Below are 17,770 nucleotides of genomic sequence, written 5' to 3' on the forward strand. Positions count from 1 at the left end.
TTTTCTTTTCCCTTTCCTCATCCTAGATTTCTTATAAATCTTCCTTTCAGATTTTGGCATGGTGGAAGAGGAGACTCTGCATTATCATGTTTATCCCCAAAAGAAATGTGAAAAGGGCATTTCATGGGTTTTTTTTGTGTACCAAACAATGCTCTGTTGATCAAAAAAGAAATTCATATATAGGATTGTTTTCAAAAGTGAAAATAGTAATTTGTGTATTTTACAGATATGTGATTTATAAAATAGTGTTAGGACATAAAAAGTTTTAAACATCCAATCCAGAAGAGATAAATAAATCATGGTGTACATTTACAAATTCATGCTTTTTGCTTATTGTCAGAATATTTCTAATTATCTTGCTGGATTTGTCTTCAACAATAGGAAGGCATTTTTTGCTGCATGTGTATTTCATCTTTCAGCTTACCAGAAACAGACTCACGACATTTTTATCTGTCCACCTAGTATTCTGCACACTTTACTTTTTTTTAGCAAACTATAGTTCTAACTATGAAAACAGTTTTTGACTAGAAAAACACAGACTGCAACAGCTCACAGTAGGTTTTTAGGGACACCCTGTGGTAAAATGACACATTGCAAAAGTTCAAGCATCAAGTGCCAAAATGGAGACAATTTTGGGAGGTTTTAGTAACATCAGTTGTCTCACAAAATTCATTTCCATACTTCTGACCAGCGCTAGAATGCACAGGTTCACATTTGCATTTTGTCATTCAAAACATTCAACACTGATTTCCAGCACATTTTTGTTTTTTACCTTATACATTACAGAATAATTCACCCCAGTGAAAAATTATTACCAGTCTAATTCAGCAAAAAGTTATGTCCATTTCAAATGGCTTTTAAAAAGTCTTTTTTTTTTTTTTTTTTTTTTTTAATGGTGATGTTACAACATTAAAGGTGCTGGCACACAAATCACATCAAGAAGCTTCCTTTAGAGTCTCTCTCACTAATCACCACCAGCACACATGTTGTGACAGCTTCTTACTTTTTACTTGTCCTACTATACCCACAAAGTTCTTTAAAGGCAGAATGGAAGACAAAGGCATGTAATGTACCTTTTAGAAATACACATCCATGAACAAGAGAAATACAGCACATATTTGCCCATAGGGATACTACTGTGGATAAAAAACTTCAGCTAGCACTGAACATTGTCTCACAGTGTAAGCTTAAGCACAGACAATAGCTTTTGAAGAAGAATTAGAGCTAAGGTCTGGTAGACCTTAAGAATGGCTTAAAAGCAAATCTGAAGAGAATCTGCTGCTGGCAATACGTCTAGTCTTTGATCACTTTCCAGTTTGTTAAAGAATTATGCTATCGACATTTAGCTTCTGTATCTTGATGAGCACCATAGAGAGGGCATTTCACAAGTCTTTGTGCATTTGTGCTCTGTCTCCTTGTGAACTCATAAAAGCTTCTAGCATCCAGAATATCCTGCAAAGAGGAACTGCACATCTGGATCTTTAAGAAAAATCATCTAATTTTTGCATCGCGCACCGGCCTCTTATTGCCCTGCAAATATTGTGGGTAATGCCCAAAAGTATCTGAAGCAAAGGTGTGAAGAGGATGAAGTCAGGCTCTTCTTGGAGGTGCCAGGCAATAGGATGAGAGGCAATAGCCAGGAATTGATGCACAGGAAATTCTACCTGAACATAAGGAAGTGACCAAGCACTGGAACAGACTGCCCAGAGAGGGTGTGGAGTTTGCCTTACTGGGGATATTCAAGATCCGTCTGGACACAATCCTGTGCCATGTGCTCTGGGATTACCCTGCTAGAGGAGGGAAGTTGGACCAGATGTCTCACTGTGGTCCCTTCCAACCCGACAAGTTCTGTGATTCTTTGACCTGGTCGCTCTTGCTCTCCCCAGCTCCCTCCCCTGCCCAGCGCCGTGGCTGCGCTGGGACAGGCGGCACACCGGACTCAATAGGCACCAGGACCGCTCACAGCCCCCGACCCTCAGCCGTGCCCGGCCGCCCCCCTCAGCCCTGCCCGCCCACCGCCCTCAGCCCGCTCCGACCGCCCCCCTCAGCCCTCCCGGCCGCCCCCAGCCCGTCCCGGCCGCACGGCAGGCGCAGCGCCCGCCCCCAGCACCTCTCACCCGGGAAGCGGAAGGCGCTCCCGAGGCCGCCGGCTCTAAGGAGCCCACAGGGACACGGGCGGCGGGACGGCTCCGCTCCCCGCCGTGAGTAGCGCAGGGCGCTCGGGGGCTGTGCGGGCGGGGACGCGGCGTCGGGGGCTGAGAGGACGCCGCGCCAGCAAGCCCATGGAAAAGGAGGCAGAAAACCCTAACAAAGCTGGACTACACCAAGTGAAACCGCATTAGCAAAGCTGCGTTGAGTGAGGGCAAAATACACATTCAGTTTTTTCCTTTGGTCTTTCAGGCAGCAGGGACTGAGCGGCATCGCCGGAGGAGCGCCGTGCCTTGGGACCCGCGTGCTGCTGTGGGAAGAGCATGAGTGTCTCATGCCCGCCACTGATAAAGCATTTCAGTTCTGTCACAGGAGCTCCTGCCGCGTTCAGCGTTAGAGGAGCAGGCATTCCTTCCATCCGCTGCCCAATTATTAAAAACATGGTACTGCAGTCATTAAAGAACTGCCTTTGGCTGTCCTGCGTCCTCAGGACTCCGAAAGCTTGCTTCTGGAGCACAGCTAGTGGAGGCCTCATTATCCAGTCTGTTTCTAATGACGTTTACCAAAATCTAGCTGTGGAAGACTGGATCCATGACCACATGGATTTAGAGAAGCAACACGTTCTTTTCCTTTGGAGAAATTCCCCTGCTGTGGTAATAGGGAGACATCAGAATCCCTGGCAGGAATGCAACCTCAGGCTATTGAGGCAAAAAAATATAAAACTAGCCAGGAGAAGAAGTGGAGGAGGGACAGTTTACCATGACTTAGGTAATATCAATTTGACTTTCTTCACAACCAGAAAAAAATATGAACGAATGGAAAACCTGAAGCTCATTGTGAAGGCACTGAAAGCCTTGCGACCCCAGTTAGATGTACATGTCACTGACAGATATGACATTTTGCTAGACAGGCAATACAAAATCTCAGGCACTGCTGCAAAGCTGGGAAGGACAAGTGCTTATCACCACTGTACCTTACTCTGTAATGCAGATAAGTTTGTTTTATCTTCTGTGCTAAAAAGTCCTTATAAAGGGCTAAAGAGCAATGCCACTCCTAGTGTGCCTGCCTCAGTGAAAAATCTCTTTGAAGAGGATCCTAGTTTAACTTCTGAGATTCTCCTGGATGCCATTGCTAAAGAATATGCTGTGCAACACCAGATGGATCACCATATCACCTTAATAAATCCAGCTGATGAGACTCTGCTTCCTGGAATTAGTAACAAAACCAAAGAACTACAAACCTGGGAATGGGTGTATGGAAAGACACCAAAGTTCAGCATTAGCACGTGTCTTAACATGACCTATAAAGATTCTGTTGTTGATGTTAAAGTAAATATGGATGTAAAGCATGGAAGGATTGAAGTCTGTAACATTGATCTGCCAGAGCAGTGGCTGCCACCAGGACTGTACAGTGAACTGATCAAGGGTCTTACTGGCAGTAAGTTTTGCCCAAACGAAACCACTACACTAGTGACAACATTGCTGAGAGTGTGCCCACAAGATGATGAGTTGCACAGCAGGTGGAATCTACTATGTGAGAATATGATAAGGTTAATGTGACTTGCATTTTGAAAATGTAAATTAAACTTCTGCTGCTTTTTTAAATTAACGTATTGAAAACAAAATTAAAACATTGACTAGTAAGAGAAAATTCAGCTTATAGAAAACAAACTGTTCAATCTTGTGCTTTTGTTTAATATGGCAATTAAATTTCACACTGCCTGCACCTGATGTTCCCAAACTGTAGGATTGAAACCATTGCTGACAAGACATCATTGCTGCTTGAACCAGGGAAAATGGTGGGGGCATCACAAATTGCCCCTGTAGCAGAGAAGGTACAAAACGACTGACAGATGGAATGGGGTAAGTGTAAAACTGGTGTTGTGCTGCTGCACTGGATGCCCCAGCCTGCATGCTGCTCCTTCTGGACAGTAGCCCAAAGGCTGTTTTGCAGCCCCTAAGCTGTGTGGAGAGGGATGTTCCCTGGTTTCTGATGGAAAGTCCTGTTTGCAGAGTCCTGGTGCTCCTGTGCTTCTGCTGTACAAGCACCATAGTGAGCTCAGCTCACCACTGGGTAGTGAATGTAGGTCCACCCTGAGTCAGAGCTTTTGTCCATGCATGTGCAAGAGCAGGGGAAGATTAGGAAGTTCAGTGTGGGGGTTTATGATGTGATGAAGGCAGGAGAGGCTAACTGGGACACAGGCCACACGTGCTTCCTCTTTCTTGTGCCTGGCACAAAGCTGGGAATCCCTGCTGCCATGGGTGCTGGTATTAAAATCAAACATTTGGAAATGCAAATACAGATCTAGGAGAAAGAGGTTCCTTATGTTACCACCTAGCAGAAGATTTTCCTGTAAAAGGCAACAATTAACTGAAACTGACAGTTTTAATATTAAATAATAGCTATACATATAATAAAATTATGAAATAAAGGCTCGAGATGTATTTCACTGTTGTTGAAGAATAAGTATAATGCACTTTTGATTAGGGTTTGCTGGACTAGGTTAAAAGACACAAAGCTTCACATTTGGGAAATTACTGTATTTACAGTGAGCCTTCTCCAGAATGTGGCTGGATCTGTGAGGCATTACACAACTTCCTTGAATTTCCTGATGTAGTGAAGAAATCAAACAGATGACTGAAACTACAAAAAATGAAAAATAACCTTTATTCCCATTAAAAATAGGCATATATTATACACAACTAAATAAAATTCACAAGTGACTAGAAACTTCATATCATAGCAGCAAGCCAGGGAGCTCCTATGGAATGTTTGGGGGAATGACTAATAGCACACAGCTCTGTGGCACATATATTATTCATTCTGCTGACGCAACACTGAAAAGCTGAAATTATTATGAGAAAGGATAAAGAAGGCAGACCACTAGCAAATTGTGACCCAGAAAACAAGGCAAAGACCAGCTCCATTTCGTATTGATTACTGTGGAATAGTTTTGTTTTTAGAAGAGGAAAATAATCGCAGCATTAGATGACAGAAAATGAAATAATAAAGCACATTAAGGAAAAAAAAAAGATAATGTAATACACTAACCATCAAGAAAAAAGAAATATAGGAAAGAAAAGTTCTAGCAATAAACATGCTACTAGAGGCCTACTGTATTACAAGGCAGAAAGTGTAAGGCACATGTCAGTCCTGAGAGAAAAGATTTTGATGGGACCTGAAAGAGGCCACTGCCTGCTTTTTATGTCAGAGTGTATGACTTAGGCAGATTCTTGCTAACAAAGAACTCTTGTATAAGGAAAAAAAAAAAAAAAAGTAGCACTTCTGGTAATACCTTCTGGTTTCCAAAGGCTGAAGGAATGACAAGGGAAGACTCTGTCTTTATTCTAAAGAGCATATTGCTTAGAATCACAGAATATTTTGAGTTGCAAGGGACTCACAAGGATCAAGTCCAGCTCTTAAGTGAATGGCCCTTACAGGGATAAAACATGTGACTGGCATTATTCACACCATGCTCTGACCAACTGAGATACTCAAGAGTATCCAAGTTCTGAAAAAACTTAAATTAATTCTTTTTGGGAGACTACCTTAGTAGTAGTGAAATAGCTTGCTAGAGTTTAGAGTGGAATGAAAAGCCAGTCATTAGACTAAAGTCAGAGAGTAAGACTGGGAGAGAATCACACATCCTTTCCACACAATGCAAAGGATGGAGATCAGGTATATGGCCATGTATCATGGAATAAAAGAACACAGGAGTGACAGGGAAGAGAATACAGCTGTTTGCAGCCTTCCCACTCCAAAATCCATTATGCAGAGACACATTACCCTAAATTGGCTGTGTACTGAACACTACCACATTTGTATGCAAAGAGCTAGGAAAATGGAATGTGAAATTTGGGATTACTAGTAAACTCTGGGACATAAAGTACTTAAGGATTGACAAAACCCCAGCAAAATAGTAGTCATGACTAGAATAAAGAAATTTAAGGAAATAAATAAGACTGCTTATAAAAGAGGATATGTGACAGCCTAGCTTCCAATGATTGTGAGGTGGTCAGTTAAATATATAAAATCTAAAACAGGCTCAAGACAAAATCAACAATAAAACCAGAAATGGCAGTAAAGAGGCTTTTGAAAGACAGTACTGAGGGTCTGTTATGAAATCAAGATTAAATTTAGACAGGGGTTGTATTAAATAAGATTACAGAAGAAGCACAATGAAGGAATCATGCAGTTTTGTTTTCTCAGGCTGGAAAGTCTCGAAAATTCTTAAACATAGTTTATAAAAGCTGTACTGCACTAAGTACTTAGAAGAGTTCCTTCTGTGGGCAACCAGCTGGACTCAAGAAGCATCTTTCAGTCTCACATTTTTATGCTTGCGAAAATAAGCATTTCTGATCACATTTGCTTTGTGTGTTTAGTATGAAAGACATCCACTGTTGTTTCATGACAAGGTCTCAAGTCAAAGTCATAGTATCCAATGCTGAAACGACCCTGCAGAAATGAATAGAATTGACATGGTGGATATATACTGTAAAAGAGCACATTTTAAGTAATTAAAGAAGTCAAAGCATCCTTACCTGTGGTTTCTTAAAATAATCAAGACCCCTTCCAATCTTAATCATCCACCCATTGTTGAATCTGTTTTTAAAATGCACAATTTGAATACTGTGAGTATGTTGAATAAAAACATTACATCCACATGATGCAAAAGCTCCTTGTTTCAATCATAGTTATTTCCTAGCATCACCAATACCTGTGTGAACCACAGAAGACACCATTCTGTATAGAGACAACTAATATTACATTCACAATTAGAAAATGAAACTACGGAGTGCTGATTACATCCAGTGAGGGCCACTGCCTTTCACTTTGTTAACCACAGCTGTAATTATGACAAAAGTTGGAGTTAAATAGTTTTGCTTCAAATAACCAACATTTGGTAATTTTTTATACCACCCACCTGATTTCTCGATCATGTATTGAAGATGAAAAGTCAATATTCAGTGTTACTCCATAATTACTCAATGACTGTTTTATTTCTTCCAAGGCAGTCATCTGTTGACTCCTCCCACTACCCTATCAAAAGTAAAAAGAACGTAATGGGGTTCTGTTTTCTTTTTTTAACTATATATTCTACTTCTGGTCACCACTTCTCAGACTCACACACAAAACCTTTTTGGTATCAAAGTAAACCAAAAGAAAGTAAGTTGGGTGAAGGCAGATTTACAGTTTCAAAGACAGGATAAAAAGCAAACAACAGGTATATTTGCTGAGGGATGTGGAGGAAGAGCTCACTCTAAGGCCTTTGAAACTAGGTATGCACTATTTGAGCCAAAATAAGTGCAGTAATAGTTTAAGTAAGTGCAGTGGTAGTTTGAGAGACTTCATATCATTAAAGCCTCTAAAAGGATAAGTACATCTGTTGGAAAAGCAAAAAAACCCTTGTCTCGACAGATGCTTTGGTTTTTATGACATTTTCTACACAAAACTTTTGCAGAAATTTCAGTGTAAGATTCTGCTTACCCAGAATTTGTTAACCAGAAGACTCTGAACTTTATTTTTCTCTTAATTTGTGTTTTCTGCTGAAAGCATCATAGCCTGAGTATATCAAGTCCTGGTAAGTAGGAACAAGTCTGTATGTTTGTATTTTGTTTTGCATGTGGCATCATCTGAGTACAGGGAAATAGAACCCAAAATCCAGACACTTACCACATCATAGGAAGTGAGGAGGTGGATTTTTTTCACCTTGCATGGCCCCTTAACTAGCATCTCGCAGAATCGTAGAAAGTTATACAACTGAAAAAGTTTTATTTAATTTAGTAGGTTAGAGTTTTTCTAGTGGTTACATCTATATAGTTACACCAAATATCTGCTTACCTGATGAACCTGCCGAATGTACGGATCCTCCACCCAAACTTCAGAAACAATCTCAGTGAGGTACTCGTGGAAAAGCTTTTCATAGCCAAAACCTGTTGCATTTTCTTCTATCCTGATTTGCTTATGGTATTTGCCATCTGAAAGGAAAGTAAATCTCTTTTTAACTTAAGGTCAGGACGTAATGTCCATGTTAAACCACCTTGCCCATCAAACATTCACATAACAGCAGACAATTAAAAGCAAACGGGTACTCGGGTATATCACAGCCCACGGAATCACAGGACGGGTCAGGTTGGAAGGGACCACAGTGGGACATCTGGTCCAACCTCCCTGCTCAAACAGGGTCATCCTGGATCCACAGGATTGTGTCCACACGGTGAATCTCCAGTGAGGGAGAATCCTCACCCTCTATGCAATCTGCTCCAGTGCTCGGTCACTCGCACAGGGACAAAGAAGTTCTTCCTTATCTTCTGGTGGAGCTTCCTGTGCATCAGTTTCTGCCCCTTGCCTCGTGTCCTGGTGACTGGCACCACGGCGAAGGGCCTGACTCCCTCCCTTGGTACTGCCCATTTAGGTATTTATACCTTGTTTCTCTTTCTCAATGTGTTTTTTAATGTCCTCGGCTCTGGTCATGTACTCTGATATCTTCTGCCGGTAGCGCTGCTTTTTCGCCTCATCTGTCGTGGCTGTGAATCACAAAAGGTCACGGGCCAGTTAAAAGAGCCTGGCCCGGCTCTTCCGGGAGGAGACCGCCGGCTTCCCCTCCCTCCCGTGGGCCGCCGGGGTCCCTGACCGCCCGTGTGTCCCCAGGGCCACCGCGGGTCCCGACGGCGGAGCGCAGCCCCGTACCTTTCACCACCTGCAGCAGGAGGTCGATGCCCTCCTGGTAACACACCAGCGACTCCTGGAACCGGGACGCCACGTCCAGCTGCACCGCCCGCTTCACCGTCTCCGCCCCGGCCCGCTCCAGCGCGGCGGTGCCATCGCTGCCCGCCCGCGCCATGGACGGGGCTGCGGACACGGAGCGGGACGGCGACGGGAGCGGGACGGGCCGGGCAACCGAGGGGCGGTGTCGCACCCTTGTCCTTCCGCCCGCTCGGAACTGAAGTGCCGCGGCACCAGTGCCCGGCCGGGACGAAGGGTGCGCACCGAGATGGCGGCCGCGGCGGGCCGGTGGGGCCTGGGGCTTGCAGGCACCGGGAAGGTGAGGATCGCGTGCATGGGGAAACCCAGGGGGGGATCCGGGGGAGGGATAACCCTGGTGGAGAGATCTGGGCTGGGGCTGAGGCTTGCAGCCTCCGGGAAAGTGGAGATCCAGGTGGCGTTCCAGGAAAGGGATCCAAGTGGGTTCGTGGGGGTTTTCATCCAGTTGGGGGTACTGTTCAGGGCTCTCCTGCCGCTGGGAAGGTGGGGATCCTGATGGGGCTGGGACTCATAGCTGTGTCATCTGTTCGCAAGTATTCAGAGCTCTAAGGAAAGTGCAGACAAGTTATGCCCTCCTCTCTTTGCAGGTGCTGGGGAAAAGGATAGAGGGAATGGCGTCCCCGATGTGGGTTCGTTGTCTCTTTACCAGGTCGAGAATTCCAGATTCGGTATGTGCTTGGCTTGCTCTTTACATTTTTACGTTTATAGTTTTGGTTTATTTTGTAAGATACCATCTGGTGTCAGTTAACTCTTTTCCCTGAAAGCATTCTTAAAGCCAGTGGGAAGATTTGCTATCCAAAGGCTGAACGGCTCCCTGATAAAATGCACGTAAATTAGGTGTTGTGCTGGTACAGGGTGTTGTCCGTGCATTTCTGTGCTAAACTCAAGAGTTACTGTATTTATCAGCAGACCATTATAGAAATATGTTTGACTTTATGTCATAAAAGCTAAATAAAAATAAAAAAGCTAAAAATAAAAAGCTAATGTTGCTTCTTTGACTGCTTGAAGAGAAAAATATGTAAGAATTTTTACCAAGGTTGAAGTATGTTTTAGACAGTAGTTAGCTGCAGTACTGATGACCTGATATTTAGAGAAAAAAACTCTGGTTTTGTGTATTCTAGGTATTTCAGCCACGGCCTGAAGATCATGAAAAGTATGGAGGTAACCCTGAGGAGCCCCACAAAATCCACATTGTTACTAGAATAAAAAGTGTCATTGGTCGCCCATATTGGGAAAAGAAGATAATACGTGATCTGGGACTGGATAAAGTATGATTGCTGTTTTTGTACTTGTGTATGTCAAAAATGTAGCACTAAGGTAGTGGGTTTTATAAGGACCTCCATTCTGCAGTCATAAACCAGAATTATATTTATAGCAGACATAAAGCAATCTGAGGTGATGATGTATTTAAGAGCTGAGGCAAATGTGCTTTTAGTGGGAATTCAGAATACCTCTGTATGGTATTGTGCTGCATTGCCTGAGGAGACCTTTACCCTGAGAATTCTTCTAAAATAATAGAAAGAGGTTTGTAAATACTAGGAATTCAGGTCTCTGTGGGGCATATTATTCAGCAATTGCAGGAAGGCAAATAAAACTAATTTATGAATGAATAGGCTCCCAAATTAAAGACACTAAAAGTTTGTGTCAAAGATGTGTTTATCCGAGTTTTTCTGGCCAACTGCACATTGTGCAAAGATTTGTCTAGTTACTGTTACATTACAGAGAAAAAATGTGTTGATCATTTTAGGATATAACTGAAGAAAGTAGTTTTGCCCCTAAACTCTTGTATTTCCATTTATAGTATTTTTAACAGTTGGAAGAAAAATAGATTTATAGTGAAATAGGAATAAAGCTGAAATTGTCTTTTCACTGGAATCAAGTTTTGATTGCATATTTTTATGTATGTTCTTGATGCATGGCACTTCTCTAAATCTGACATTTGCAGATGTGGTTTATTTTTTTACTGGTAGTGTGCAAAGTTCAGTGAACAAAGATTTGGGATTTGGCAACGCATTTATAAAACTTGTTTTATCTCTTATGTAGGCACATAAGCCAAGACTGCACAAAAATATCCCTTCTGTGAATTCCAGACTGAAAGTTGTTAAACATCTGATAAGGTTTGTTAACTATTTGTTTATTTATTTGTTTATTTGGAATATTTAATGTAACTCCCTTCTACTCACAGGACTTCACTAAGCAAACTCTTTTGTCTGTAGAATACAGCCACTGAAACTACCCCATGGGCTGCCAACAGAAGAGGAAGTGTCCAGCACCTTTCTGACAACCGGGGAGAGCTTGTCATTAAAAAGCGCCTGAAACCTGTGGAGCAGAAGGAAATTAAGTCATAAGGTGTGCTGATTTGATTTAGATTTTATAAAATAAATACTTTAAATCCCTACTTAAGAGTTTGTGTATTAAATGTTATGATTCTTACTCTGGTATGAATGGCAAAGGTGATACAGGTGTATAGATATGAAATTCAGTGTTGCTAATAGTTACCTGAAATATTAAATGAATTATAGGCTCTCTGTGTTTGTGTTTTAATTTTGTGGCTAGATTGCTGCAGGTTTTGGCTAACTGTAAGAAAACTTCGTAAATAAAGTCACATAAGCAGAGAATTTACTAGAATAGATCTAGCTAATGATGGTAAAGACATTTCACAGCTAACAGTAAAGATTTATAGCAATACTGCCAGACTTTAACTGCACAAAGGAGGGAATTGGAATTGAAGAGCCCTCTGTTTAGTAGTCACATGAGAATTGACTGGCTGTCCACTGAAACTGATTTAGCATGGTTATCCAGATCTCATTCTTGTTCCCTAGCAAACAGTCTGTCATCCGGCTTCTTCTGTAGATTAAAAAGTATCTGAACTCTACATTTGGGAATAATGGCATCTTGGTCGGTTGTCTAATTAGTCTTTCAGGAAACCTGCTGTCTTCATATGTATCCTGTGATCCTGAGTGTTCAGTAAGAATAGCCTAAGAGCTGCAGTCTATGTGAAAGTTAATGTTTTTCCTTTTCTATAATGGCAGACATTAGAAATGTAGAGACCCTGAAGCAAACCTCTGATGTGAGTTAGAATTATGGGCTGCAAGTTTATAAAATACTACTGTGTGTGTAGTTTTATTTACAGTTTTAACTGTGGCCGAAGTTAGCAAGCTGCTTCTGCTGTATCAAATGATAGTTTGCATTCCAGCCAGGATAAATTATGTAATTTAACACACTGTGAGCCTCTCCCACATTAGACACGCAGAAGAGGAGTTAATCTTAATAACTGCATGTTGTGAGAACATCAGAGGGATGCAGTCGCTGAAAGTTAGTGTTTATCCTTTCTACCTGCTTGCAGAGAAGAGTAAACACCTGTAGGAGTTACAAGGAAGAGATATATTAGTACAGGGACAGAAGCTGGAGGCACTGTGCAGAGGGAAAAGGATAGGCCATAGCAATGGCATTGAGGAGTGTAATGGCCCCTTAGACCCAGGCTGAAGGCAGAAATGACAATGTGAGCTGAAATAAAATAACATGGGAAAAGTGAAGCAGATAAATTAATGGTGCTTTTCTCACCTCGCTGCTTTCGTCCAGCGTCTGCACAGCATCTTGTGCTGCAGTGTGTTATATCTGCAGTCCCTGTGAGGTGTTGATCATATTCCCACAGGGAGATACAAGCTGGAATTTGAGTCCTTTTGAAGGACATGTGTAGTGGATCCAAGGCACAGGACATTCTTTAAAGAGATGGTGCAAGTACTAGGATACAAAAATTAGTCAAATGGATCTTGCTGCTGGTGGATACTAAATAATAAGACTTGTGCCTGGATCAGTGTCCCAGAGCACCAGAGCGAGGCTGGCTCATCCTTGCTGGGCACATTTGGGATTCGTGTCCGTGGCACTGCAGCCTGGGGAGCTTCCAGCAGAGGGCTCTGCCAGCTTCATCCCACACAATTCTGCTTGTAGATATGCATATGGATCTCTGACGCTGCAGCCTACAAGATTGCTTTAGGGTCTCCCGGGGAGACTGTGTTGATGAAAAGGCTTGGTATCGTTCACAGCTTAAAGTGTCTGCTAACTATCGAAGATAAAGCAGAGCTAATAGCAGGCTCCCACAAAGACAAGGGAAAATACATAGTACCTGTTTTTTCTGAGTAAGATTCAGTTACAAGAGATGTTTAATTGACAAGCTAAAAGTTCCAATGAAAAAGAAAATTGTATTTTTTAAAACCTTTTTAATATATGTGTATGTTTGGGTGTTTCTGAAATGGTATTTCCCCCAAGGGCCCCCACTCTAGTACTAAAGTTAGTTTGCTATCCCATCCCTTCTCTGTATGAGCATACATTCTCTAAAGATTTGCTCTCAACCCTAAAACCTGAACCAGCAGGGTGCACAAACAATGTATGTCCACACCCTTTCAGTAATGGAGCTTTGTAATGTTCCCTGTAGATCTTGATGAAGCACAGATAAGAGACATTGCCTTTTTGTGTAGGGAACAAACAGACTGACTTAAGATAATTGCAAAATTCAGGTTGAAAGGTACCTTTTTGGTCTGTAGTCCAATCTCCTGCTCAACACAAGGCCAGCACAGAGGTCAGATGAGGTTGCTCAGTGTTTTGTCCAGTTGGGTTGAAAGTCTCTGACAAGGAAAGCTCAGTCTCTCTCGACATCTGGCACTGCTGTTTTGTACTGCTGTTAGACACATGTAGCGACAGGTAAAATATAAGGTGGATAAAACCTTGTTAAGTAGTGTTACAACTCTCTTGCAGCATTAATCTGCTGCTTGAGAAACTGCAGGCACAGATGAAAACTCTGAATATTCTCATGAAGTAAGATGAAAAAGGTAAGATACTAATAGTTTGGACTATTAGCTATGTTATCTTTTACTTTATTTTTTTAGCCTTAGCTGAAAAAAACCACTATTGCAAGCTTGTATTTGTTCCTGGCTTCATTGTCCTCCCCCGTTCTTACTGTTTCCAGAAAGAGAAATTAAAAATGTTTTTAATTAGAAGCAAAGTATGGAATCAGGGCCTCAAATCTAATCATTACTCAGAGATCTCAATATCCATTTCTCTTACAAAACCTGGCTCTTGCATCCACATTATTGGCGTAGTTGTGTGTTTGCTAACTACCGTTTTGTGGTAGGTCTGGACAGTGTTAACTCCTGCGTTATAGGCTGAGATCCCACCTGGAATGAGGGTGAAAGAAACACATAAACAGAGGTGCTACTTCATCAGTAAATAATTCTTCAGAGTTGCCAGGATAGGTTGCTTTTTGTAGGTGGGTATAGAACCACAAAACAAATGGAATGGAGAGAGAGGAGGGTGAGAGCCCACCCTTACTCCTTGCAACTGAAAAATGTCATGGCATTTGCCAGATTTAAAAAAAAAAAAAAAAAACCAAACCAAAAAACAAACCTGCCAGAAAGCTAATCTTATTCCTCTGTTCCTTTTAGTGCATACTAAGGAATATTATTCCACGTGAACATAGGGATTGGAATGAGTTTAGCTTTTTGCAGTGCTTACAGCATCATCATGCTTGACTTTTTATGTGTGAAGTGTTTCAAAGTTGACAAAACTGAGCCTCTGAGGTGCCACTTCTTTGTCCAAGATGAGGAGTTTTTCTGTAGTTTTCATCCTGTATAAAATCTCTGTGTCTTGTGCTGTGCTCTTCAGTGTCCCATGGCTTACCCATCTTATGGTACTGTTGGCCAGCCTGAAAATGAGACAGCAACATCACCACACCAGAACTATTATCCACTATTTATCCAGAGCTCTTTGTTGCTTACAGGCTGCTTGTGTTTGTTCTGCTTCTTAATCTCAGGATTTAACTCTTTTGTGACTGTATAGAAAGGACATAAGCACTTCTCAGCGCGCAGGCAAAGCCAGCAGATGTGTGAAGGGCAGACACTTGGGCACTGAAGAGGAATGTCAGCCCTGTTTCCTTGTTTGTCAGAGCCTTACAAAAACAGCACAGCTGCTGTTGTAAAGGTGACAGTAAGCAGGATTACTGCTGCTTCACAGTGTTTCCAGGTGCAAAGTGACTGCCTCTCTCTTCCCCAGCTGAATCAAAGGTGGGAAAATCTATTTCCTGTAGGGATCTACCCTTAATCCATGAAGTAGTAAAGCACGAGTCTGAGGGCACTGGAGCTGTTACAAAAACAGACCCCATTCGCGCAGCAAATGCTTAGGGATTTTACAGATAAGGATACAACTTGCCAAACAAGTTAGGCACAAATGTAGGCATGAATAATGAAGCAAGATCCCCCACTGGCCAGGCCCCTGTGGAGCATAAAGTGTAATTAACCTGATGGTATGTAGCTGCAGCCTGCAGCTTGCTCAGTTTAAAAAGGTGCTTTTTGAAACAAGATTTATTATCTAAATGTGAAATAGGAACAATTAATCTCTTCAATCCCAAGGGTGTGCTGGGAAGCAATCATCAGTTTCACAGTGTAAGAGCAGTCTGGTCATGCACTGATATTCGCTGGGTCCTTCCCTCATTCTGGGAGCTGACAGCCTGGTCAGCACTGGCCTTAGTCTGGTTGGCATTGACCTTAACCTGGCCAAAGTGTTGGCTGAAAAGGTTTAGGGGGTTGCCTTTCAACAGGGCTCCTGCCACTCCTCTGACACTGCTTCAAAGGAAGGATGAGATTTGTGTTTTCAAGAAGGTTAGGCAAAATGCATTCCCATGGTCACCCAGGCCGTCTTTCAGCACTGTCCCAGCATGTGACTCCTGAAAGGTAATACCAGCAATCAGTCACAGCTGGAACAAGACCTTTACCATTGCCAGCTTTTCCATCTGGGCATGGTATTTCTCCATCTTTTTTTTCCTGCTGTCTTCTCTGAGATAGGAACTCCTACTACGTGACATGCATGACTTTGCCTTTCATTTTTAGAATTCAAACCCAGTTTTTCTAAAGGTCATTATGGCTGAGCTGACATTTTGAATCCTTCTGAATCTGTTTAGAGTGAAACAAAGATAGAATTGACTAATTTTACTGAAGACTGTCTTAGAAATCAATACACAGATGATACTAATTACTTTTTTCTTCAGATTCAGAAGGCAATTCTCTAGCGTGCAGGTTGAGAGTGAGGTGAGTCTTGTTTTAAATCTATGTGGATTAGTCTCAGATTTAGTCCCTTTTAATTTAGAACTATAGTGGAGAAATGTTCAGAAGTTCAGGTTTTAAGGGAAACTCTCAACGGAGAGAGAAAAGTAGGTTCAGGGGTTGGATGCACCCAGAAGACTTTCATTTTTTTCTGTGATGGTCTTAAATGTAATCTCAAAGGCAACTCTATTCCCAACATAAATTTATGTGCCCAAGTAGGATCTTTGTTGATTGTGAAAAAATCTGCTTGCTTGGCAATGGCTGACCATCAGAGACCAGGATCCATAATAGGCATGAGCTTGTGTTGGGAATGGACAACTGAATCAGAGCCTACCTACACAGCTCAGACCATCTGGTTTCACAGTTTCCTCCAAAGCTCCAGTTGTGTCACCATTCAGTATATTCCCATAATGCTCTGAGCAGTGTATGAGCACGTGCTGGTTTCAGCTGAAAGCAGCACAGAGCAGTATTTACAACCAGATGTCAGGCCAATGCAATGTGTGACTCATGCTGTTAAAGTGCTTTCAGATCCATGACTGGAACCCATGGCATCCTTTTGATACTAGTGCAGGTGTTTGTGCTAGCTGATGCAGCCATGGTATGTGTAGCCTGCTCTGGAGGGGATTTCCTCTTGGTCATGCTAGCTCACGTGTACCTTGTGAGGTGAACTGGTGCTTTGTGCCCAATTCGTCTCCCCTAATTACCTAAACTTAGCTGTCTTAGTCTAAGCTTGTGACTTGGGCTGCCTGCATGGCCTGTGGAGGAAGGCATCTCAAAAAGGCGTGTTTTCTATTCAAAATTTTTTTTTTAAAGTAAAGAAAAAAATATGAGAGTCAATTGAAATCCTACACTATTTACTGGCTCCAACTTGCTTTTCCATAGCTACAAGAAAATCAAATAGAAACATCCTTCAATTACACCCATTACAATTTATCTGACTTGCAGATTGTTTGACTTGCAATTTATCTGCATTTATCTGTTGTCTTAACACACCATTGCAGGAGGGAAAACACAAACATTAACTGAGAGGAACAATGCTAATACCTCATGGAAAACAGACTTTGGTATAGTGAATCATTTACAAGAATATTAGACAAAGGTGCACTGACCTAACATGTTTGCTGCAGATTGTCTCCCCATTCTCAATGCATTTCCTGGAGACAAATGGGCTTTTCTGTCTGCTGGCAGTGTTCTGGAACAGCTGGCTCAGTGCACTGCCCACCCCCGCTGGTCTTACTAGAAACAGAAACACCTAACAACTTGTGCATCCTCCCAAACACAACAGGGATTCTGTTCTACAGCAAAAACACAATTAGAATTTAAAAAATGAAATAGCTTTTAATTTAATTTAAAGCCCCATTGCTAACAGTTTGGAGCAAGGAGAAACCTTGTCTGAAAGCAACTGCTCCCCTTCAGTTCTTGGAAGCAATAACATGCTGACAATGGGAAAATGTGCTTCTGGATTTAATCTAATTTTTGCAGGCAAAGATCCAGGAACAATAACACGACCAGAGCTGCAACTGCTGAGAATTCAAATATGCAGAGTTTACACCAGGCCCCTGTTGTTATCTCCTCTTGCCCAGAGACAACAAAGGTCAACAACCCCAGATTAGCAGGCAGTGTGGATTTCAAAGCTCCTGCAGCTGTGCAGCAGGAAGGAAAATTGCCACTGGATGGCAGAACTCCCACGGCAGAATCTGTCCTGACCCGCTTCTCCCCCATGGTAATTTTGTGGGTGTGAAATGCAGTTTTGCTCTTTCAGA

The 17,770-nt window shown here is 42.2% G+C and overlaps 4 protein-coding genes across 6 annotated transcripts; 2 read left to right on the forward strand and 2 right to left on the reverse strand.

Moving 5' to 3' along the window:
* The first annotated feature begins 2,127 nt into the window (after positions 1 to 2,127).
* LIPT1 (lipoyltransferase 1) lies at positions 2,128 to 4,707 on the forward strand. 3 transcript variants are annotated; one of them, XM_056492666.1, is made up of 3 exons: positions 2,128 to 2,201; positions 2,401 to 3,697; positions 3,895 to 4,707. In XM_056492666.1, the coding sequence occupies exons 2-3, from the start codon at positions 2,472 to 2,474 to the stop codon at positions 3,995 to 3,997; spliced, it is 1,329 nt and encodes a 442-aa protein (XP_056348641.1). In that variant the 5' UTR covers positions 2,128 to 2,201; positions 2,401 to 2,471; the 3' UTR covers positions 3,998 to 4,707. The 3 variants fall into 3 exon arrangements, with proteins under 3 accessions (XP_056348641.1, XP_056348817.1, XP_056348727.1); XM_056492842.1 differs by having other exon boundaries at positions 2,401 to 3,585; XM_056492752.1 differs by lacking the exon at positions 3,895 to 4,707 and having other exon boundaries at positions 2,401 to 3,873.
* Positions 4,708 to 6,254: 1,547 nt separating this feature from the next.
* Positions 6,255 to 8,992, reverse strand: MITD1 (microtubule interacting and trafficking domain containing 1). The gene is made up of 7 exons (XM_056492971.1): positions 8,839 to 8,992; positions 8,574 to 8,675; positions 7,990 to 8,126; positions 7,822 to 7,908; positions 7,073 to 7,188; positions 6,690 to 6,750; positions 6,255 to 6,603 (listed from the first exon to the last, which is right to left on the reverse strand). Exons 1-7 carry the CDS (start codon positions 8,990 to 8,992, stop codon positions 6,508 to 6,510), a joined length of 753 nt encoding a protein of 250 aa, XP_056348946.1. The 3' UTR covers positions 6,255 to 6,507.
* Positions 8,993 to 9,087: 95 nt separating this feature from the next.
* On the forward strand, positions 9,088 to 11,311 carry MRPL30 (mitochondrial ribosomal protein L30). Its single transcript, XM_056493104.1, is given in 6 exon segments — positions 9,088 to 9,193; positions 9,501 to 9,581; positions 10,035 to 10,181; positions 10,957 to 11,030; positions 11,130 to 11,191; positions 11,194 to 11,311. Coding segments are annotated over 6 exon segments (483 nt in total). The 5' UTR covers positions 9,088 to 9,142; the 3' UTR covers positions 11,262 to 11,311.
* A 2,633-nt stretch (positions 11,312 to 13,944) lies between these two features.
* LYG2 (lysozyme g2) lies at positions 13,945 to 17,729 on the reverse strand. Its single transcript, XM_056491835.1, is given in 6 exon segments — positions 13,945 to 14,087; positions 14,483 to 14,510; positions 14,513 to 14,619; positions 15,568 to 15,654; positions 16,342 to 16,422; positions 17,675 to 17,729. Coding segments are annotated over 6 exon segments (501 nt in total).
* Between the last annotated feature and the right edge of the window lie 41 nt (positions 17,730 to 17,770).

Source organism: Oenanthe melanoleuca, chromosome 1 (assembly GCF_029582105.1).
Source record: "Oenanthe melanoleuca isolate GR-GAL-2019-014 chromosome 1, OMel1.0, whole genome shotgun sequence".
NCBI lineage: Eukaryota > Metazoa > Chordata > Aves > Passeriformes > Muscicapidae > Oenanthe > Oenanthe melanoleuca.